Source organism: Coregonus clupeaformis, chromosome 33, assembly GCF_020615455.1.
Source record: "Coregonus clupeaformis isolate EN_2021a chromosome 33, ASM2061545v1, whole genome shotgun sequence".
Classification (NCBI taxonomy): domain Eukaryota; kingdom Metazoa; phylum Chordata; class Actinopteri; order Salmoniformes; family Salmonidae; genus Coregonus; species Coregonus clupeaformis.
This window is the reverse complement of record NC_059224.1, coordinates 18937298-18957951: the sequence shown is the minus strand read 5'-3', so window position 1 is coordinate 18957951 and position 20654 is coordinate 18937298. Positions and strand designations below refer to the sequence as shown.

The 20654-nt window shown below is 46.1% G+C and overlaps 1 protein-coding gene across 1 annotated transcript in view; it reads right to left on the bottom strand.

Annotated features, from left to right (window-relative positions):
* The window catches only part of LOC121548694 (fibronectin type III domain-containing protein 1), a 94898-nt gene that overhangs the window by 50761 nt on the left and 23483 nt on the right, over positions 1 to 20654 (bottom strand). Inside the window, exons 5-12 of the mRNA XM_041860222.2 lie at positions 18460 to 18741; positions 18005 to 18103; positions 14876 to 14993; positions 8921 to 9108; positions 3722 to 3829; positions 2990 to 3184; positions 1616 to 2862; positions 80 to 1423 (exon numbers count right to left, since the gene is read on the bottom strand). Of these exons, the coding sequence (XP_041716156.2) occupies positions 80 to 1423; positions 1616 to 2862; positions 2990 to 3184; positions 3722 to 3829; positions 8921 to 9108; positions 14876 to 14993; positions 18005 to 18103; positions 18460 to 18741 (3581 nt within the window). The remainder of the gene's footprint in view (positions 1 to 79; positions 1424 to 1615; positions 2863 to 2989; positions 3185 to 3721; positions 3830 to 8920; positions 9109 to 14875; positions 14994 to 18004; positions 18104 to 18459; positions 18742 to 20654) is intronic.

Below are 20654 nucleotides of genomic sequence, written 5' to 3'. Positions count from 1 at the left end.
TGCAGGTGAAAGGTCAACAATAAAAATGTCTCCTTTCAATCCCCTTGTAACTTTGGAATCGAGACACAGACACACATACCCATTTGGCTCCATCAGGCCCAGTGATGTACCTTCGTCCATTAGGTTTGGTGTTGTCATTGGGTGTGCTGGACGCTTTGTCACTGGTCACTGTGAGATTGGGGCGGCCATTTTTGCCGTTTCCGTTACCATTACCGTAGCCAGGCTTGAGGCCTCCGCTGGGGGTTTTACCCCTGAGGAGGGGGTCTGACCGACTGGGGTAGCGCATCCTTGTCCCCTGCCCCCCCAAAGAGTCTCTGGATGAGGAGGAGGAGGAGGAGCCCTGAAACCCCTGGCTGTCACCATGGGAACCCTCGCTAGAGGAGGTCTGTCTGAGGGAGGGGAGAGAGAGGGAAGGGGAGGAGCCTCCAGTGCTAACACTAGCGCCCCCGTTAACCCTGCGGTCTGGCTGCGACAGACTAGAGGAGGAAGAGGAAGAAGAGGAAGAGGATGTGTCTGGGTTAGAGGAACCTAACTGTGTGCTCTGTGCTGGTTGTGCTCTAAAGGGGAACCTAGAAGCCGTCTGCCTGTTTGTGAGCAGGGGGGATCTCACCCTCCCGTTGGGACCTATAATGGGACGGCGGGGTAACGTAGATCCGGGGTTTAAACCGGGTCTGGTTCTACCAGGCATGGGGTCCACACTCTCGTTATCCCCACTCTGGGACACCCTGCGGGGGGTACTGGGGGCTGAGGTAGTGGTGGTAGTGGTGGTAATGGTGGTAGTAGTTTTGGGGGCAGGGTTTGGGTCTGTGACTTTCTCATTCCTCTCATAGATCTCCTTACTCCCCTCGTAGAGATAGTCCTCCTCATGGCCATTACTGCTGTCCTCCCTGGTGCTGCTTCCTCTGTGGACTGGCTCACTGGAGTCTCTACGACCACTAGAGGAGGGGTTGGAGGAGGAAGAGGAAGAAGAGGAGGTGATGGGATTCCTAGATCCACCTAGAACTGCATTCCTGTTGGGCAGAGAGGGTTTAGGTGACCCCACACCCACCCCGTTCTTTAACGGGTAGAGGGTGGAGGAGGTTTTAGCGTCCTCACTGGTCTCCTGCACTGTTGAGGTCCTCGATTCCCCTGAGGCTCCTGCTGCCCCCGTGGCTCCTGCTGCCCCCAAGGCAGCTGTCCTGGAGGCGGTTCCTCTGAGGAGAGGTCTCCCTGCCCCAATGGAGGACGAGGAGGCAGTTCTGCTCCAGGGAACCCTCCCGTCCGCCCGGGGGGAGGAGGCCCTACTACTGCTCCCCATCCCTGTTCCAAATCTGCTCTGGTGCCGGTTCACAAAGGGGTTAATCCTGGAGGGAGGAGGTGCGGGCTTCCCGGAGGGAGGGGGAGCTGGGGTGTTGTAGTTGTTCTCCCCCCTCCCTCCCTCCTCTCTCCTGTCTCCCCTCCCACCCTCCTCTCTCCTGTCTCCCCTCCCTCCCTCCTCTCTCCTGTCTCCCCTCCCTCCCTCCTCTCTCCTGTCTCCCCTCCCTCCCTCCTCTCTCCTGTCCTCTCTCCCTCCCTCCTCTCTCCTGTCCTCTCTCCCTCTCTCCTCTCTCCTGTCTCCCCTCCCTTCCTCCTCTCTCCTGTCCTCTCTCCCTCCCTCCTCTCTCCTGTCCTCTCTCCCGTCCTCCTCTGAGGGATGAGTAGTTGATATGGTCTGGGAATTGGAAGTGGGTTCTTCTTCTTTTGTGGCCTCTGTCTCTGTGTTTTTGTAGTCGTTGTGGTCATTGTTCTCCTGGTGGTGTGTTGAGTCCTGCGCGTTAGAAGTGTGTGAGCCGTGAGTGTGTGACGTTTCAGGAATCTTGCCTCCGGTCGATGTCGAGGCTGACCCAGGTTTGGGGAGTCCAGTCAGAACTCGGCCATTTGGATTCCCTCGAGACAGGATCCCGGGTTTTCTCCTGCCATAACCATATCCACGGCCCGGCAGAGCAGGAACCCTACCCACAGAAGGTGCCTCGGTCTCAGGCTCTGAGACGGCCTGCTCTGGGGTGGAGGTGGAGGTGGAGGGTTTGGTGTCTGTGACACTGGGCTGGTCATAGGTGTTTTTACCCTTGGCGTAGTTGGTGACCGTGTCGTCTTTCCTGATGGCTGCAGACTCCTGGCTGGAGGACGAAGAGGAGGAGGAGGAGGCGCTGTCGATTTCTGCATCCTGTGTCTTCGGCTGGGACACTGACCCTGAGCCTGATGTCCGGGAGAATGGCCGTCGACCAGAGTTGATGCGTCTGCTGGAGAGAGCTTTGCGGAGAGGGTAGGAGGGTTTGGACGATGATGAGGAGCCCTCTGAAGAGGGAACCTCTGTTTTGAGGCTGGGGCTGGAGGTCTCATCTACAGACGGATCCTTCCCTCTCCCTCTACCATAGCTCCTGTCCTCCTCCTCAGGTTTAGAAGGAACAACATTTTTCTGAGTCACTGCTTCTTTCTTCTCCTCCAGAGCCTCGTTAGTGAGCCTCTCCTCCTTCTGTTCTTCTGGAGTGGGTTCTGTTGTTTTGTATTCCTCCTCCTGTTCATCCTTTGTTTCTGACTCTCTCCCCTTGTCTCTGGCTGAAGAGGTACTGCCTCCTAGTCGCTGATCGGTAGCCCCCTTCCTGACTGTGCCCCTCACATCTGAGAAGATGCTGTGAAAGGAGCGTGTCTGGGTGAGTGGGCGTGTCCGTCTGGTGGCGGGCGGGGCGGATGTGGTCTGCGTGGGTGTGGTCAGCTGTTCGGTCATGGCATCTAATTGGAGGTCGGTGTCATCGTCATGTTTGGTGGTCCGAGAGGGTGTGTGGCTGGTTCTACGGCCACCTTGGCTCTTGGAGTGATGAGTTGGCGGGGAGGCAGCGCTGTTGGCTGGCAAGTAAGATGGAGTATTAGTTAAGTGTACAAACCATTAGGACATTAGAAATGCAACTATCAACACACACGCGTGCACAAACACACACACACACACACACACACACACAGTAGATGTGCTTACCGGTGCCACGAGGCATGGCCACGCTGAAGGCTTTGGTTTGAGGGCCCTGGCCCCTCCTGTTGGTGGCCCTGATCTTGAAGATGTAGCGGTCCCCAGGCTGGAGGCCGTCTACGATGGCTGAGGTGGTGCTGCCGCGGTATGTCACTGACTTCATCCCAAAGGGTTTCATGGCAGGAGCATATGACATTATGTACTCTGAGGGGAGGAGGACCAGGATCATTACATAGCACCAACAATGTACGTGTTTATTAAAATTGAATCAATACATTTATTTATAATGTGGTTTAGTATTGGTGGATTTATTAAGTATTTAGGAGGGGCTTTGATTGATCAATTGAATAACTGATTAATTCATATTGGTCAATTAGTCGACTGTTTGTTTATTTGTGAACACATATTTGACGAGAGATACAGATGTAGGATCATAATTTGAACACCCTGTTGTTGCAGGAAATGTCCTGCACAGCAGGAAATGCCAAGTTGTAGTGTATTAAACGTTTTAAAAGGCTTCTAAAGTTTGTAATTTCCACTTGTCAGACCTGATTTTCCACAACAAAAAATGTATCAACCCCTTCAACAATGTACATTAATTATGATCCACACAATAATTCAAATTTCCTGTTGCAGCAGGATTATTTTCCAGCTGTGCGAAACTGGTCAAATGAAGATCCTACATCTGTACAGGGAAATAGTCTACTGAAGTATCAGAGAGGAGAAGTGTCATGTTCTGACCACGTATCCTCCCGTTGGGTTCCTCAGGAGGATCCCAGGTTGCCGTGACGGCGGTTCCCTTCCCTCGCAGCGCCTTCACGTGAAAGTTCTCCGGAGGACCGGAGGGAGCTGAGGAGCACAGAGGAAAAAATGGATGGAAAAAGGAGGAGAAGGAATGCGTACAGAGAGAGAAAACAGAAGCAAGGAGAAGAGAAGAAGGACGGTGGCTACTTGTACAGTAACAGTATTGTAGTTCCTGCCAATAGGCTTCAAATAGGAAAAACTCAAGTAAAGTCCGCTATACATTTCCAGAGAACACACCCCAGAGATCCTCTAAGGAAATTTAGACTTGAGCTCCAAGTAGCAGTCAGCCAGGCTGTAAACGCTGAAATCTCACTGAACCCTTACTCACTCAGTCAGAAGCAGCTATGACACAATATGAATGCTACACTCATGACAGAATATACTGTATGACTCCAGTATCCAGGATCAATAAGGGGAGGATGGGAGTGATATACGCTAACTGTGCTGAATTATGACATAAAGCAATGTGTCACATCTACTCCTGCTCCTCCCCTCCGCCTTTCGACGTTGCCGGTTTACTAACCACCGGCCCTGGCTACCCATCATCAGGCACACCTGGACTCTATCACCTTCCTGTTTACTCCCCATATATATAGCACTCTGTTGTTATTTCCCATCAGGCGTTATTGACTCTGTTTCCATGTCCCGACGCTACTCCTGTTTTTGTATTATTTATTGGTTGTGTTCTATTAAACTCTCCAACTGCACCTGCTTCCTGACTCCCAGCGTCGACATTACAGAATAATGCCTCAATATTATGGAAGCAGCAGTTGATCAAGGCTTCTCCCAGATGGTCAGTGAACAGGGAAACCTACTTCGCCAACACCACAACCAGCTGGCTCAATTGGGAATGGCTATGGAAGAGGTCTTCCGCGTTCTGCAGCGTCTCGACGTTACCCAAGGGGCATCACCTCCCTCGGGCAGAGGATTATCTTCCACCAGTTGACCTAGCGAGCCAGTATCGGTTATTTCCCTGCTGACTGGACGGGCGTTGGAGTAGGCTACGGCCATCTGGGAGAGAGGAGAGGAGGAGCTGGATTCGTATGAGGGGTTTATGGCTCTGTTCAGGGGGGTCTTTGACCTTCCACCAGAGGGCAGAGATGGAGGCGAGTGCTTACTTCAACTGCGGCAGGAAGGCCAGACCAGTATTCCACTATCATCACTTTCCACCAAACCCTTTCTAGTACCCATTTCACTAGCAGGCTGTCCCTCATCTGTGGTATCTACTGCTCTAGTGGACTCTGGTGCTGCAGGGAATTTTATTGACCAGGCCCTTGCCTCCTCCCTGAACATCCCCTCATACCTGCTCTCCTCTCCATTTCCGGTTCAAGCCGGTTGAGAGTCCGGTAAGCGCCCTCCATCCTCATATTCCATCCTCCTGTATAGTTGGCCCCGTGTTCTGGGATGTAGATGTGGACATCCGCCAGGCTCTGGAGAGGGAACCCGCGCCCGCTACCTGCCCTCCTGAGAGCATCTACGTCCCCAAAGAGGTAAGGGATAGGCTGTTGACTTGGGCACACACATCCCTCACCACTGGACACCCAGGTATTATTCGCACCATTCATTCCATCTCCAATAAATACTGGTGGCCCACCTTGGCGCAGGATGTGGCTCACTATGTCCACTCATGTTCAGTATACCCCCGGCACGCTCCAGCAGGGAGACTCCTTCCCCTTCCCGTGCCTCAGCATCCCTGGTCACATCTGTCCATTGATTTTTGTCACCGATCTCCCCCCTCTGACGGTTTCACCACCATTCTGGTGGTTGTGGACAGATTCTCAAAATCAAGCCGGTTTATTCCTCTCTCTGGTCTCCCTACTGCTCTCCAGGTCGCTGAGGCACTGTTCCAGCAGGAGCAGGCGGATCCCCACTGCAGTGAGGCGCCTGTGCTCCATCCTGGTGATCGCGTCTGGCTCTCCACCAGGAACCTCCCACTCCGCCTGCCCTGCAAGAAGCTGAGCCCCCGGTTTGTGGGGCCGTTCAAGGTCCTCCGGAGGTTCAACGAGGTGACTTATAGGTTACAGCTTCCCACTAACTACCGGATCTCACCTTCTTTTCATGTTTCTTTTCTCAGGCTGGTGGTTCCTGGGCCCCTGGCTGAGGCTGTCCCCCACAACACCCCTCCGCCTCCTCTGGACATCGAGGGAGGTCCCGCCTATGCTGTCAGATCCCTTGTGGACTCCAGACGTCATGGGGGTCGGCTCCAGTACCTGGTGGACTGGGAGGGGTACGGTCCAGAGGAGCAGAGTTGGGTTCCGGTGGATAACATTGTAGATCCCAACATTATCCATGATTTCCACCTTCGCCGTCCGGACAGACCCGCTCCTCGCCCTCGGGGCCGTCCTCCTGGTCGGCATCGTCCTGCGGCTTGAGCCGCGCGTCGGGGGGGGGGGGTTACTGTCAAGTCTATTCCTGCTCCTCCCCTCCTGCTTCGCACACCTGCGCCACATCATCAGGCACACCTGGACTCTATCACCTTCCTGTTTACTCCCAATATATATAGCACTCTGTTGTTATTTCCCATCAGGCGTTATTGACTCTGTTTCCATGTCCCGGCGCTACTCCTGTTTTTGTATTATTTATTGTTCGTGTTCTATTAAACTCTCCAACTGCACCTGCTTCCTGACTCAATGAGATGGAAACCACAAACTGGCAGAGGTTTTCATGAACGAGGGATTGAATGGAACAATCTGAATTAAATATGAATGAACACCAAAACCGGTTAACTATGATTTACCCTTAAATCTTTCAAATAAAAAAAATAAAAAATTGCCACATGCGCCGAATACAACAGGTGTAGACATTACAGTGAAATGCTTACTTAGAAGCCCTTAAACAACAATTTAAAAGAAAATAAAAAAAAGTGTTGAGTAAAAAATAAAAGAAAATAACTAAAGAGCAGCAGTAAAGTAAAATAACAGTAGGGAGGCTATATACAGGGGGTCCCCGTACAGAGTCAATGTGTGGGGGCACCGGCTAGTCGAGGTAATTGATATGTATGTATAATATGTATATGTGGGTAGAGTTAAAGTGACTATGCATAAATAATAAACAGAGTAGCAGCAGTGTAAAAGAGGGGGATGGGGTGGGGTGGGGGGGCAGTGCAAATAGTCCGGGTAGCCATGATTAGCTGTTCAGGAGTCTTATGGCTTGGGGGTAGAAGCTGTTAAGAAGCCTTTTGGAACTAGACTTGGCGCTCCGGTACTGCTTGCCGTGCCTTCCTCTGACACCGCCTGGTATAGAGGTCCTGGATGGCAGGAAGCTTGGCCCCAGTGATGTACTGGGCCATACGCACTACCCTCTGTAGTGCCTTGCGGTCGGAGGCCGAGTAGTTGCCATACCAGGCAGTGATGCAACCAGTCAGGATGCTCTCGATGGTGCAGCTGTAGAACTTTTTGAGGATCTGAGGACCCATGCCAAATCTTTTCAGTCTCTTGAGGGGGAATAGGCTTTGTCGTGCCCTCTTCATGACTGTCTTGGTGTGTTTGGACCATGATAGTTTGTTGGTGATGTGGACACCAAGGAACTTGAAGCTCTCAACCTGTTCCACTACAGCCCCGTTGATGAGAATGGTGGCATGTTCATTCCTTCTTTTTTTTCCTGTAGTCCACAATCATCTCCTTTGTCTGGATCACATTGAGGGAGAGGTTGTTATCCTGGCACCACACGGCCAGGTCTCTGACCTCCTCCCTATAGGCTATCTCATCGTTGTCGGTGATCAGGTCTACCACTGTTGTGTCGTCAGCAAACTTAATGATGGTGATGGAGTCGTGCCTGGCCATGCAGTCATGGGTGAACAGGGATTACAGGAGGGGACTGAGCACGCACCCCTGAGGGGCACCCATGTTGAGGATCAGCGTGGCAGATGTGTTGTTACCTACCCATACCACCTCGGGGCGGCCCGTCAGGAAGTCCAGGATCCAGTTGCAGAGGGAGGTGTTTAGTCCCAGGGTCCTTAGCTTAGTGATGAGATTTGAGGGTACTATGGTGTTGAACTCTGAGCTGTAGTCAATAAATAGCATTCTCACGTAGGTGTTCCTCTTGTCCAGGTGGGAAAGGGCAGTGTGGAGTGCAATAGAGATTGCATAATCTGTGGATCTATTGGGGCAGTATGCAAATTGGAGTGAGTCTAGGGTTTCTGAGATAATGGTGTTGATGTGAGCCATGACCAGCCTTTCAAAGCACTTCATGGCTACAGACGTGAGTGCAACGGGTCGGTACGGTGCGTGTGTGTGTGTATGACATTGTATGACTCTCTGAAAATTAAAATAAATGAAAATAGCAGTGTGGTGTCGAAGCAATTTATGACTTTGCTAACATTTGCAAATGGTATCTTAGAGGATGTTGATTCAGCTTAGGGAAGCATCTGGGGAGCAGTTCTATAGGGGCACCCTAAAACAGAGGAAGTCTGTTGTGTGGAGTCATGGGATTGGTCTGTAGGGGAAACCACCCATATCATGTTAAATATTATAAATACTTGGTGGAGACAAAGGAGGACAGCACAACATATTATTTTGGGTCCGTTGTTCTCCAGATGCCTGTAGATGTCTGTAAACTTACGCTGAAATCCTTTGAAATAATAAACCTTTATAATCAAAGTACAGTGTAAGCGGACTCCTTGTTCTCACAGCATAATTAGCATCGTTTTCTCGACACTACAGCAGCTTTCATCAAGAATAGGCAATCCTCTCTCTTAAAGGGGCAATCTGCGATTGCTACATCCATTTTTGGACTTTTAAATTATTTATATAAACCCATTGATTCTTGAATGTAACTTATGAATGCCTCATGAGCTTATTTCAACTGTCATACCCCATCAGAACACAAAATATAACTTTGTTTTACTCCAATGTTTGTAAACAAAGTAAATGTAAATAAATACTGTAAAACCTCAAAACATGGTTAAAACTATCATTTTGATATAATGGATGGTCAGTCCTTGCATCCATAGCTCTGTCAATGAATTTGAAAACGGTTACATCTCCGCAGCCCCATCGCTAATCCCTTTACCAAAACAGTGGCGGAGGGTTCGCTTTGTTATTGTTTGAAATGCAGATTGCCACTTTAAAAGATGGGAAATTACATGCAAGACTTGGGTTTATCCTTTATTTTCAGACAGGCAGTAAGACAACCTACCAGATTCTGGGGTCCTCTGGAACACGGATGTGCTCCACTTGCCGTGGTTGTCTCCGTGAGAGATGCGGACAGAGAACTCGTACATCCTGTCAGCTGACAAGGTATCTATCAGCAGCCTCCTCTGGTTGGTCTCCTTATACTCCCATCGAGCAGACTCACCCTTCTCCCTGTATTTCACTGTGTAGTGTCTGGAGAGGGGAAAAGAGATTACATTACTTATCTCTTTCTTTCTCTCTCTCTCTCTCTCTCTCTCTCTCTCTCTCTCTCTCTCTCTCTCTCTCTCTCTCTCTCTCTCTCGCTCTCTCTCTCTTTGTCTCTCTCTCTTTGTCTCTCTCACTCTCTCTCTCCCTCAGAGACACACAAACACACACACACACACACTCAATTCAATTCAATTCAATTTCAATTCAATTTAAGGGCTTTATTGGCATGGGAAACGTATGTTAACATTGCCAAAGCAAGTGAAGTAGATAGTAAACAAAAGTGAAATAAACAATAAATATTAACAGTAAACATTACACTCAGAAGTTCCAAAAGAATAAAGACATTTCAAATGTCATATTATGTATATATACAGTGTTGTAATGATGTGCAAATAGTTAAAGTACAAATGGGAAAATAAATAAACATAAATATGGGTTGTATTTACAATGGTGTTTGTTCTTCACTGGTTGCCCTTTTCTTGTGGCAACAGGTCACAAATCTTGCTGCTGTGATGGCACACTGTGGTATTTCACCGAGTAGATAAGGGAGTTTATCAAAATTGGGTTTGTTTTCGAATTCTTTGTGGATCTCTGTAATCTGAGGGAAATATGTGTCTCTAATATGGTCATACATTTGGCAGGAGGTTAGGAAGTGCAGCTCAGTTTCCACCTCATTTTGTGGGCAGTGTGCACATAGCCTGTCTTCTCTTGAGAGCCAGGTCTGCCTACGGCGCTCTTTCTCAATAGCAAGGCTATGCTCACTGAGTCTGTACATAGTCAAAGCTTTCCTTAAGTTTGGTCAGGTATTCTGCCACTGTGTACTCTCTGTTTAGAGCCAAATAGCATTCTAGTTTGCTCTGTTTTTTTGTAAATTCTTTCCAATGTGTCAAGTAATTCTCTTTTTGTTTTCTCATAGTTTGGTTGGGTCTAATTGTGTTGTTGTTGTTGTTGTCCTGGGGCTCTGTGGGGTCTGTTTGTGTTTGTGAACAGAGCCCCAGGACCAGCTTACTTAGGGGACTCTTCTCCAAGTTCATCTCTCTGTAGGTGATGGCTTTGTTATGGAAGGTTTGGGAATCGCTTCCTTTGAAGTGGTTACAGAATTTAACGGCTCTTTTCTGGATTTTGATAATTAGCGGGTATCGGCCTATTTCTGCTCAATATGCATTATTCTGTGTTTTTCGTTGTACACGGAGGATATTTTTGCAGAATTCTGCATGCAGAGTCTCAATTTGGTGTTTGTCCCATTTTGTGAATTCTTGGTTGGTGAACGGACCCCAGACCTCACAACCATAAAGGGCAATGGGTTCTATAACTGATTCAAGTATTTTTAGCCAGATCCTAATTGGTATGTCGAATTTTATATTCCTTTTGATGGCATAGAAGGCCCTTCTTGCCTTGTCTCTCAGATCGTTCACAGCTTTGTGGAAGTTACCTGTGGCGCTGATGTTTAGGCTGAGGTATGTATCGTTTTTTGTGTGCTCTAGGGCAATGGTGTCTAGATGGAATTTGTATTTGTGGTCCTGGCAACCTTTTTATTTTTGTCTTATTGAGATTTACTGTCAGGACCCAGGTCTGACAGAATCTGTGCAGAATATCTAGGTGCTGCTGTAGGCCCTCCTTGGTTGGTGACAGAAGCACCAGATCATCAGCAAACAGTAGACATTTGACATAAGATTCTAGTAGGGTGAGGCCGGGTGCTGCAGACTGTTCTAGTGCCCTCGCCAATTCGTTGATATATATGTTGAAGAGGGTGGGGCTTAAACTGCATCCCTGTCTCACCCCACGACCCTGTGGAAAGAAATGTTTGTGTTTTTTTGCCAATTTTAACCGCACACTTGTTGTTTGTGTACATGGATTTTATAATGTTGTATGTTTTTCCCCCAACTCCACTTTCCATCAATTTGTATAGTAGACCCTCTTGCCACATTTTTTTTATCAACAAAGCATGAGGAGACTTTGCCTTTGTTTTGGTTTGTTTGTTTGTCAATTAGGGTGTGCAGGGTCAATACGTGGTCTGTCGTATGGTAAATTGGTAAAAAGCCAATTCGACATTTGCTCAGTACATTGTTTTCACTTAGGAAATGAACTAGTCTGCTTTTAATGATAATGCAGAGGATTTTCCCAAAGTTGCTGTTGACGCATATCCCACGGTAGTTATTGGGGTCAAATTTGTCTCCACTTTTGTTGATTGGGGTGATCAGTCCTTGGTTCCAAATATTGGGGAAGATGCCAGAGCTAAGGATGATGTTAAAGAGTTTAAGTGTAGCCAATTGGAATTTGTGGTCTGTATATTCTATCATTTCATTGAGGATACCATCAACACCACAGGCCTTTTTGGGTTGGAGGGTTTGTATTTTGTCCTGTAGTTCATTCAATGTAATTGGAGAATCCAGTGGGTTCTGGTAGTCTTTAATAGTTGATTATAAGATTTGCATTTGATCACATATATTTGTTTGTTGTTTGTACTTTGTTATAGGGCCAAAACGATTGGAGAAGTGGTTTACCCATATATCACCGTTTTGGATATATAGCTCTTCGTGTTGTTGTTTGTTTAGTGTTTTCCAATTTTCCCAGAAGTGGTTAGAGTCTATGTATTCTTCAATTACATTGAGCTGTTTTCTGACATGCTGTTCCTTCTTTTTCCGTAGTGTATTTCTGTATTGTTTTAGTGATTCACCATAGTGAAGGTGTAGTCTCAGGTTTTCTGGGTCTCTATGTTTTTGGTTGGATAGGTTTCTCAATTTCTTTCTTAGGTTTTTGCATTCTTCATCAAACCATTTGTCACTGTTGTTACTTTTCTTCGGTTTTCTGTTAGAGATTCTTAGATTTGATAGGGAAGCTGAGAGGTCAAATATACTGTTTAGGTTTTCTACTGCCAAGTTTACACCTTCACTATTACAGTGGAACATTTGTCCAGGAAGTTGTCTAAAAGGGATTGAATTTGTTGTTGCCTAATTGTTTTTTGGTAGGTTTCGACCTTCCATCTATAGCATTTCTTAATATTATTCAGTTATTTTGGCTTTGATGCCTCCTCAAGATTGAGTATTGCTCTGTTCAAGTAGACTGTGATTTTGCTGTGGTCTGATAGTGGTGTCAGTGGGCTGACTGTGAACGCTCTGAGAGACTCTGGGATGAGGTCAGTGATAAAGTAGTCTACAGTACTTTTGCCAAGACATGAGCTATAGGTGTACCTACCATAGGAGTCCCCTCGAAGCCTACCATTGACTATGTACATACCCAGCGTGCGACAGAGCTGCAGGAGTTGTGACCTGATTTTGTTGGTTATGTTGTCGTAGTTGTGCCTAGGGGGGCATATGGGGGAGGGAATGCTGTCACCTCCAGGTAGGTGTTTGTCCCCATGTGTGCTGAGGGTGTCAGGTTCTTGTCCAGTTCTGGCATTTAGGTCGACACAGACTAGTACATGTCCCTGGGTCTGGAAATGGTTGATTTTCCCCTCCAGCATGGAGAAGCTGTCTTCATTAAAGTATGGGGATTCTAGTGGGGGGATATAGGTAGCACACAGGATGACATTTTTCTCTGTTGAGATCATTTCCTTTTGAATTTCTAGCCAAATGCAAAATGTTCCTGTTTTGATTAATTTAATAGAGTGAGTTATGTCTGCTCTAAACCAAATTAGCATACCCCCTGAGTCCCTTCCCTGTTTCACACCTGGTAGTTTGGTGGATGGGACTACCAGCTCTCTGTAACCTAGAGGGCAACCAGTGGGTCCGTCTCCTCTATACCATCTTTCTTGTAGGATGACAGTCTTTATTTCCGATTTCTTTGGGGAAGTCCAGGTTCCTGCTCTTTAGACCAAAGGCAGATGACCTCAGGCCTTGGATATTCCAGGATGAAATAGTGAAGGCTTTGTGTTCCATAAAGTGTCTAATGTTGTTGGTCGTGTGGTTTGGCCAGTAATTGTGAGCAGAGCCTGCTGAGCATCTGGTATATGCCATTGGCTTGGGCTAGTGTAAGAGTGGGGGTTGGGCCTGTTTGCCTGCTCACGGCCTGGGCATATGTGTGACTTTCATGTTGAGGCCCTCTTTGCGGGAGTGGGGGGCATGGGGTGGGTAGAAGGGGCATAGGTCTGATCTGAGGGGGCCCGCAGGGCGGGGGGGGTCCCGCAGGTCTGGGAGAGTGTCTCGCTGGTCTGGGCGGGGTGTCTGTTGATCTGTTGCTCCTGTGTGAGGTGTTGGGTGTGCGGTTGAAGGCGATATCCTTTAGGGTCCGGGCGAAGGTGGGCACTGCTGCCTTGTATAGGTTGACCTGGTCATAAAGGCTGTTCAAGTCCAGGGTGGAGTGGTGGGCCAGGTAGAAATGTTGTTTTGAGGCACAGTCACAGGAAAGACTTGCGTTTACCTGCTGTATGGTAGCAGGGTGGAAGTATTTTCGTGGTAGCAGGGTTGAGATAACCACTTGTGCGTTGGGGAAAGTAGAAGAAGCTTTTTCTATCACTCCCTTGAGTGCTGTGGCCACTCTTTCCTGCTGTGTTCTCAGGTCGTTTGTGCCTGTGTGTATTATTATGTGGCTGGGTGATCCTAGTTGGTCCATAGACAGAAGGTCTAGGGCGCGCTGGGTGTTTGGACACCAGAGTTTATTTTCTTGTATGTATTTCCCATTTGAGTCCATAAGGAGTACAATCTGTGGCTTGTGTATGTCCTCAGTGGGTGTGGTGGGGGTAGTCAGAAGGGCTATCAGGGTGGCTGACAGGGGGGGGGGGGTGCTCAGAGGGGTTGGGATCCCCTGGGCTTGGGGTTCTTCATTTGTTTGTCTGGCTGTGATGTCGAGGCTATGGTCAGGGTCTAGGGTGTACTGTTCTGCTGCGGTGTTGAGACTTTGGCCAGGATCTGAGGTGGGCTGTTCTGCTGGCTTCTTTGTGGGGGTGGCCAGCTCACTAATGGGTTGTTCTCTGTCACCCGTCATCGTTCTCACCTTCTCCTCCAGCACTCTGATCCTTTCTTCTAGTGCTCTGTTCTTCTCCTGCTCCTGCTCTTTCTCCTGTTGATGTTGTCTCACCACAGTCCAGAGTGCAGATATGTCTCTCTTTCCACCTCCAGCTCTCCAGGTCTAGTTAAGTGTTGTGCTGGACTGTTGTCTGTGTCTGTGCTGACTGGAGTGTAATCACCTGCTGTTCCAGCTCCACCTGCCTTACCTCCAGCTGGGTGAATTTATCCTTCATTTCACTGAGGGAGTAGTACTCTGTGCTGGGAAGTTGACTTTCCGCTTGGTGTTGCTCGTCTGTGGGGTTGTTTAATGAAGAGCTTTGGTCTGACCCGCCAGGGGTGGGGGTATCTTTCTCAAGGGAGAGCTTCTCCTGCTGAGCTATTTCTTTGATTAGGTGAAAGTCCAGCTGGAACTGTTTGGGGTTGCACTGTACCAATACTGTTCCAGATTTATAGAGATTTACATAAGCTGACTCAGAGTCCTCGTTGTCTAGTATCCTCAGTTTCCACCCATCGCTAACGCCCCAAACAGTGTGCTAGTATAGCACTGTGCCATGCCAGGGGATGGTCTGGGTGGAAGATAAGGTTGCTTATGTTCCCATTTTTATAAAGTCAGCAAAAAGTGTCTCCTGATTTCCCATAAGGAGCTTCATTTTGTACTCTTTTCGTGTCTTATCATTCTTTACATACAGAGGGTACTGTATGGAATGAAGGTTATGTTGTGGAGGGTAACATCCTGTATATGTCCCCGCCAAGAAATCCAAGTTTATCTAACTCTAAATCTATATTTTTTGTAAAAACATGCTCACCTGGAGCCCCCAGGGAGTACCTTCTCTATCTCGATGGACGGGTCCACCCAGCTGATGAGGACAGACTGAGGGGACATGACCCTCACGCTGATGTCTTTGGCCTCATGCTCCTCAGGCTCTGCATGGGGGGGACACAACACACAACATGGTCTGGAGGTCTGCAGGTCTAAGCACAATTAACTGAAAATAAATTAAGTTACTACACTATTAGAAAAAGGTTCAGAAAAAATCTGTCCCCATAGGAGAACCCTTTGAATAACCTTTTTTTGGTTCCAGGTAGAAGCCTTTTGGGTTTCAGGTAGAACCCTTTCCACAGAGGTTCTACATGGAACCCAAAAGAGTTCTACATGGAACCAAAAAGGGTTATCCTATGGGGACAGACGAATAACCCCTTTGGAACCCTTTTTTCTAAGAGCATTACTGAAATGTAGTCTGTTGTTACATTGCTATATTGGGAGAGGTGTTGAAATGGTGTAAAACTCTAAAACGTGTGTTGTGTCATGTGGTTTGAGTGTTGTAATAATATACTATAATATAATAATAATAATGTAATAATATAATAATGTAATAATATAATATAATAATGTAATAATATAATATAATAATGTAATAATATAATAAATGTAATAATGTAATTTTTATTTTATTTTATTTAACCTTTATTTAACCAGGAAGGGCTCATTGAGATTTAAAATCTCTTTTTCAAGAGCGTCCTGGCCAAGATAGGCAGCACCAAGTCATTACAAAAAATTACAGACAGACAACATGAAAAACTACAAGTAATCTAGTAAAAACCATTCATGAATTCACAAGAGTATAACAATATCAAAAACAGCAAATTAAAGACATTGACAGGTCAGGGAATCAGCCTCAAAATCCTTCATCAGAGATTTAAAAACACCAATCGGGACAAGTTCTTCCAGTTTAAAATTATTTTGTAAGGTGTTCCAAGACGATGGCGCAGAGTACATAAAATACCTTTTACCAAATTCAGTTCGGACATTTGGAACAGTTAGCAGGATAAAGTCCAGTGAACGAAGAGAGTACCCACCACATTTCTGAACAATAAAAATGCCCAAATAAAAAGGTAGTAAACCCAAAATGGCTTTGTAAATAAAAGTATACCAGTGACTGAGCCTACGAGTGACTAGAGAAGGCCAGCCAACCCTGGTATACAAAGTACAGTGGTGCGTAAGGGTTTTGCAGTTTAAAATAAATCTCAAAGTACCATGATAAAGAGTGTCAATTGATCTCAAACACTGAGCGGAAGCATTCATATATAAAATATCCCCATAGTCTAGTAAAGGCATAAATGTAGCTGATACTAGCCTCCTTCTGGCTTCAAAAGAAAAACAGGCCTTATTCCTAAAATAAAATCCCAATTTCAGCTTCAATTTTTTTGTAAGTTGTTGAATATGCAATTTAAAAAGAGAGGCCGTCATCAATTAGAATTCCAAGATATTTATATGAGGTTACAACCTCAATCTCCTTGCCCTGACAGGTAGTAACAGGTGAAAGGTTCAGAGGTCTATTTCTTGCATTAGAAAACACCATTAGTTTAGTTTTGTCAGTATTGAGGATAAGCTTCAATTGACACAAGGTATGTTGAACAGTATAAAAAGCAGTTTGCAAGTTCTGGAAAGCTTTTGTAAGAGATGAGGCACAACAGTAAATAACAGTATCATCAGCATAAAAATGAAGTTGTGCATTTTGGACATTTTTGTCTAAATCATTAATATAAATAGTGAATAAGAGAGGACCAAGTACAGAGCCCTGGGGCACACCATTCAGGACAGACAATTTAACAGACATAAGCCCATCAAATTGAGTGCACTGAGTTCTATCAGACAGATAGTTAGCAAACCATGCAACTGCATGCTCCGAAAGACCTACACTCAACAATCTCTGCCTTAGTATAGCATGATCAACTGTATCAAAAGCCTTAGAGAGATCAATAAAAAGTGAGACACAGTGCTGTTTTTTGTCAAGGGCTTCAGTGATATCATTTAAAACCTTCATGGCTGCTGTAATTGTGCTATGCTTCTTCCTGAAGCCCGATTGATACATTGATAAAATAGAGTTAGTAAATAAAAACTATTTTAGCTGTTCACTTACAAGGGTTTCAAGTATTTTCACCAGGGGTGACAGCTTTGAGATTGGCCTATAATTATTTAAAAGAGTTGGATCTCCTCCTTTTTAAAAGTGGTAGGACAAATGCTGATTTCCAGATCTTTGGAATTTCATTACATTCCAGGGTTAGATTGAACAGATATGTAAGTGGTTCAGCTATGAAATCAGCTGCCAGATTTAAAAAGCAGGGATCCAAAAGATCAGGACCTGCAGGCTTTCTTTGATCTAAGGATTTCAGGGCTTTATGTACCACCTGCACTGAGAATGGCAGAAAACTAAAAGTTTGACCAGCTCTCACTGGTTCATCCACACAGGGTTGTACAGAGACAGAGGACACTGGTTCATCCACACAGGGTTGTACAGAGACAGAGGACACTGAATCAAACAGCCTACCAGATGATACAAAGTGCTCATTGAAACAATTCAGCATTTCAGTTTTGTCATATATAGCAACAGAGTCCTTCAAAACACATGACGGTAATTCATTAACATTACTGTTACCAGACATAGACTTAATAGCATTCCAAAACTTTCTAGGGTCATTCAGGTTATCAGTGGTAACAGACATAAAATATTCAGACTTGGCCTTCCTGAGAAGAAAAGAACACTTGTTTCTTAACTGCCTAAAAATAAGCCAATCAGCATCAGAACAAGATTTCCTTGCTTTAGCCCAGGCTAGATTACGGTCGTGAATAATACAAGTAATAATATAATAACGTAATAATGTAATAATATAATGTTATAATATAATAATGTAATAATATAATAATGTAATAATATAATAATGTATTAATGTAATAATATAATAATGTAATAATACTTAATAATACAATATTATATAATATAATATATAATATAATTATAAGCTAGAGTGTTGTCTGAAGATGATTTCCTTGCAGCTGGATGTAGTTAATTAAGAGTGGTTATAAAGGCTCATGAAGCTGTTATAAAGGCTTCTAAGGATGTTGTAAAGTCTCATAACATGGTCATAAGGTGTACCTGGGGGTGCTTTTTTGGTCAGGGTGGCCCTGTTGCTTGGCGCACTCCGCCCCGTTGCTCTCTGTGCCTGCAGTGATACCACATAGACGGACTCAGAGGCTACAAACAGAGAGACATAGGCCAGCGTTTAAACTCTAGGACACACTATGGATGGGCACTAAACACACAAAGTACTGTTCACAGAAGAATATACAAGGAAGAAAACAAGTAGGTGACCAGTACGATGAAGAAAACTTTAGTAAACTATTTGCAGGTAATATCTACAAAGAATAAATACGCTGTAAGTAGGAGCAGATTAAGCTTTATATAACATCAGGACGCACAACTGCAACGCGTTTAGACTACTAGACTCTTCTTCAGGCTGAGTATTAGATTACCTGCAATTTAGGGGCCTACCTTCTACTTCCCTCATCACACAACAATATGCAAACTCGGTGTGAGAGAGGTGCTCTTACCTAGTTTGGGGTTGTGTCTGTTTCTCTGATCTGCCTGTGGCTGGGTGTGGTGGTGTTGGTGTTGGGACCTCTGGTCCAGCAGGGCTGGCCCTGCCTTGGCCCTCTCTGGCTGACGAGGGCCGGAGGACGACTGGGGGGGTGTCCGGATCCGTTGCCCCTTGGGGGAGGTCAGGTCTGAGGGGCGCACCGCCTCATCTACCCCTGTTTCTGTTCCTGTCCTCACATGGATCCTCACAGGGGGGTCAGGCCTGGGCCGGGTATCTGGAGTAGGAGATGGGCGAGCTGGAAGAGAGAGAAAAATATAGTTCAGTATGGTTCACCTGACCCTGATAAGACCATAAGGAATCTCAGGTTCACATGCTGCTATAACCTTTATGAGTTTCTCTCATCATTGTGCTTTGAAATGTTTAAAATGCCATAGGGAACTCAGTGAAACTCCCCATATGCCCCACTTTGCCAAAAGGCATTATTCTCTAATGCTCAAAACAAGTTACAGTATCTGAGACGCTGTAACCATGGGAGATGTCACAACGTGGACGCAGACAGGGACCACGGACCACACAGTCTTCCCATGTCATCTGCTGCTACTTCCTGTTTCCCACTTCCTGGTGTTATCACATGATGTCTGTCTCCAGCCTGGACAGTCGTTTCAGACAGACATCCAGACAATTCCGCCATTCCATCTTCACTTCCCCACCCCTCCCTTGCTTCGCTGGCATGCCGAGTGATAGCACTGACAACACAATGAAAAACATTTCCCTCCCTTTCCTTCCTCTCCTCCCTCATCTCTCATCCCTCTCTCTCATAATCATTGTCAGATGAAAGGCTCTCTCTGTCTTCTTTCCCCTCAGAGTGAATTAATGCCTTTCCAGCAGAGGTTGATACAATCCAGTCAGACAGAGCGATAGAGTAGATGTGGGCATAAGATGGGGTCAGACAGGGTTAGTCAGTACACTCTAATGGAATTAATATGGATGAGTTATTACCTGATGGATCAGTGAAGGAGAGATGAGAAGAGGAGAAGTCATGAGAAGAAAATGAGAGGTGATAGGAGTAAAGAAGGATAGGAGGATAGGACAAGAGTTCCCGACAGGACAGAAGCAGTCTGTGTGTGAGAGGGTTCGCTGACTTCTCCTCTCTCTCCCTTTTTCTCTCCCTTTCTGTCTCCTAGCCAGCCTGCTCTATCTTCCTTTCCTGTCTCTGTGGCCCTGCCAGCACAGCTGAGTGGACCTCTATTTGGCTGTCTCTACAGAGCACTGACTGGCACCACAGGTTCACCACTACTTGACAATCTGCTGACGTACTTTCTCTCCCTCCAACTCTCTTTACTTCTCCCTTCTTCCTCTCTCCCTCTAACCTTCCCACTCCTGTCCACTCTCTATCTCTCTCCTGCCACAACTAATCCAGCCTTCTCTCTCTCGCTCTCTCTCTCTCTCTCTCTCTCTCTCTCTCTCTCTCTCTCTCTCTCTCTCTCTCTCTCTCTCTCTCTCTCTCTCTCTCTCTCTCTCTCTCGCTCTCTCTCTCTCTCTCTCTCTCTCTCTCTCTCTCTCTCTCTCTCTCGCTCTCTCTCTCTCTTTCTCGCTCTCTCTCTCTCTCTCTCTCTCTCTCTCTCTCTCTCTCTCTCTCTCTCTCTGCTCTCTCTCTCTCTCTCTCTCTCTCTCTCTCTCTCTCTCTCTCTCTCTCTCTCTCTCTCTCTCTCTCTCGCTCTCTCTCTCTCTCTCTCTCTCTCTCTCTCTCGCTCTCTCTCTCTCTCTCTCTCGCTCTCTCGCTCTCTCTCTCTCTCTCTCTCTCTCTCTCTCTCTCCGTCTCTCCCTGTCTCTCTCTCAATTCAATTCATTTTCAATTTATGCTTTATTGGCATGGGAAACGTATGTTAACATTGCCAAAGCAAGTGAAGTAGATAGTAAACAAAAGTGAAATAAACAATAAATATTAACAGTAACAAAAGTTCCAAAAGAATAAAGACATTTAAAATGTCATGTTATGTATATATACAGTGTTGTAATGATGTGCAAATAGTTAAAGTACAAATGGGAAAATAAATAAACATAAATATGGGTTGTATTTACAATGGTGTTTGTTCTTCACTGGTTGCCCTTTTCTTGTGGCAACAGGTCACAAATCTTGCTGCTGTGATGGCACACTGTGGTATTTCACCCAGTAGATAAGGGAGTTTATCAAAATTGAGTTTGTTT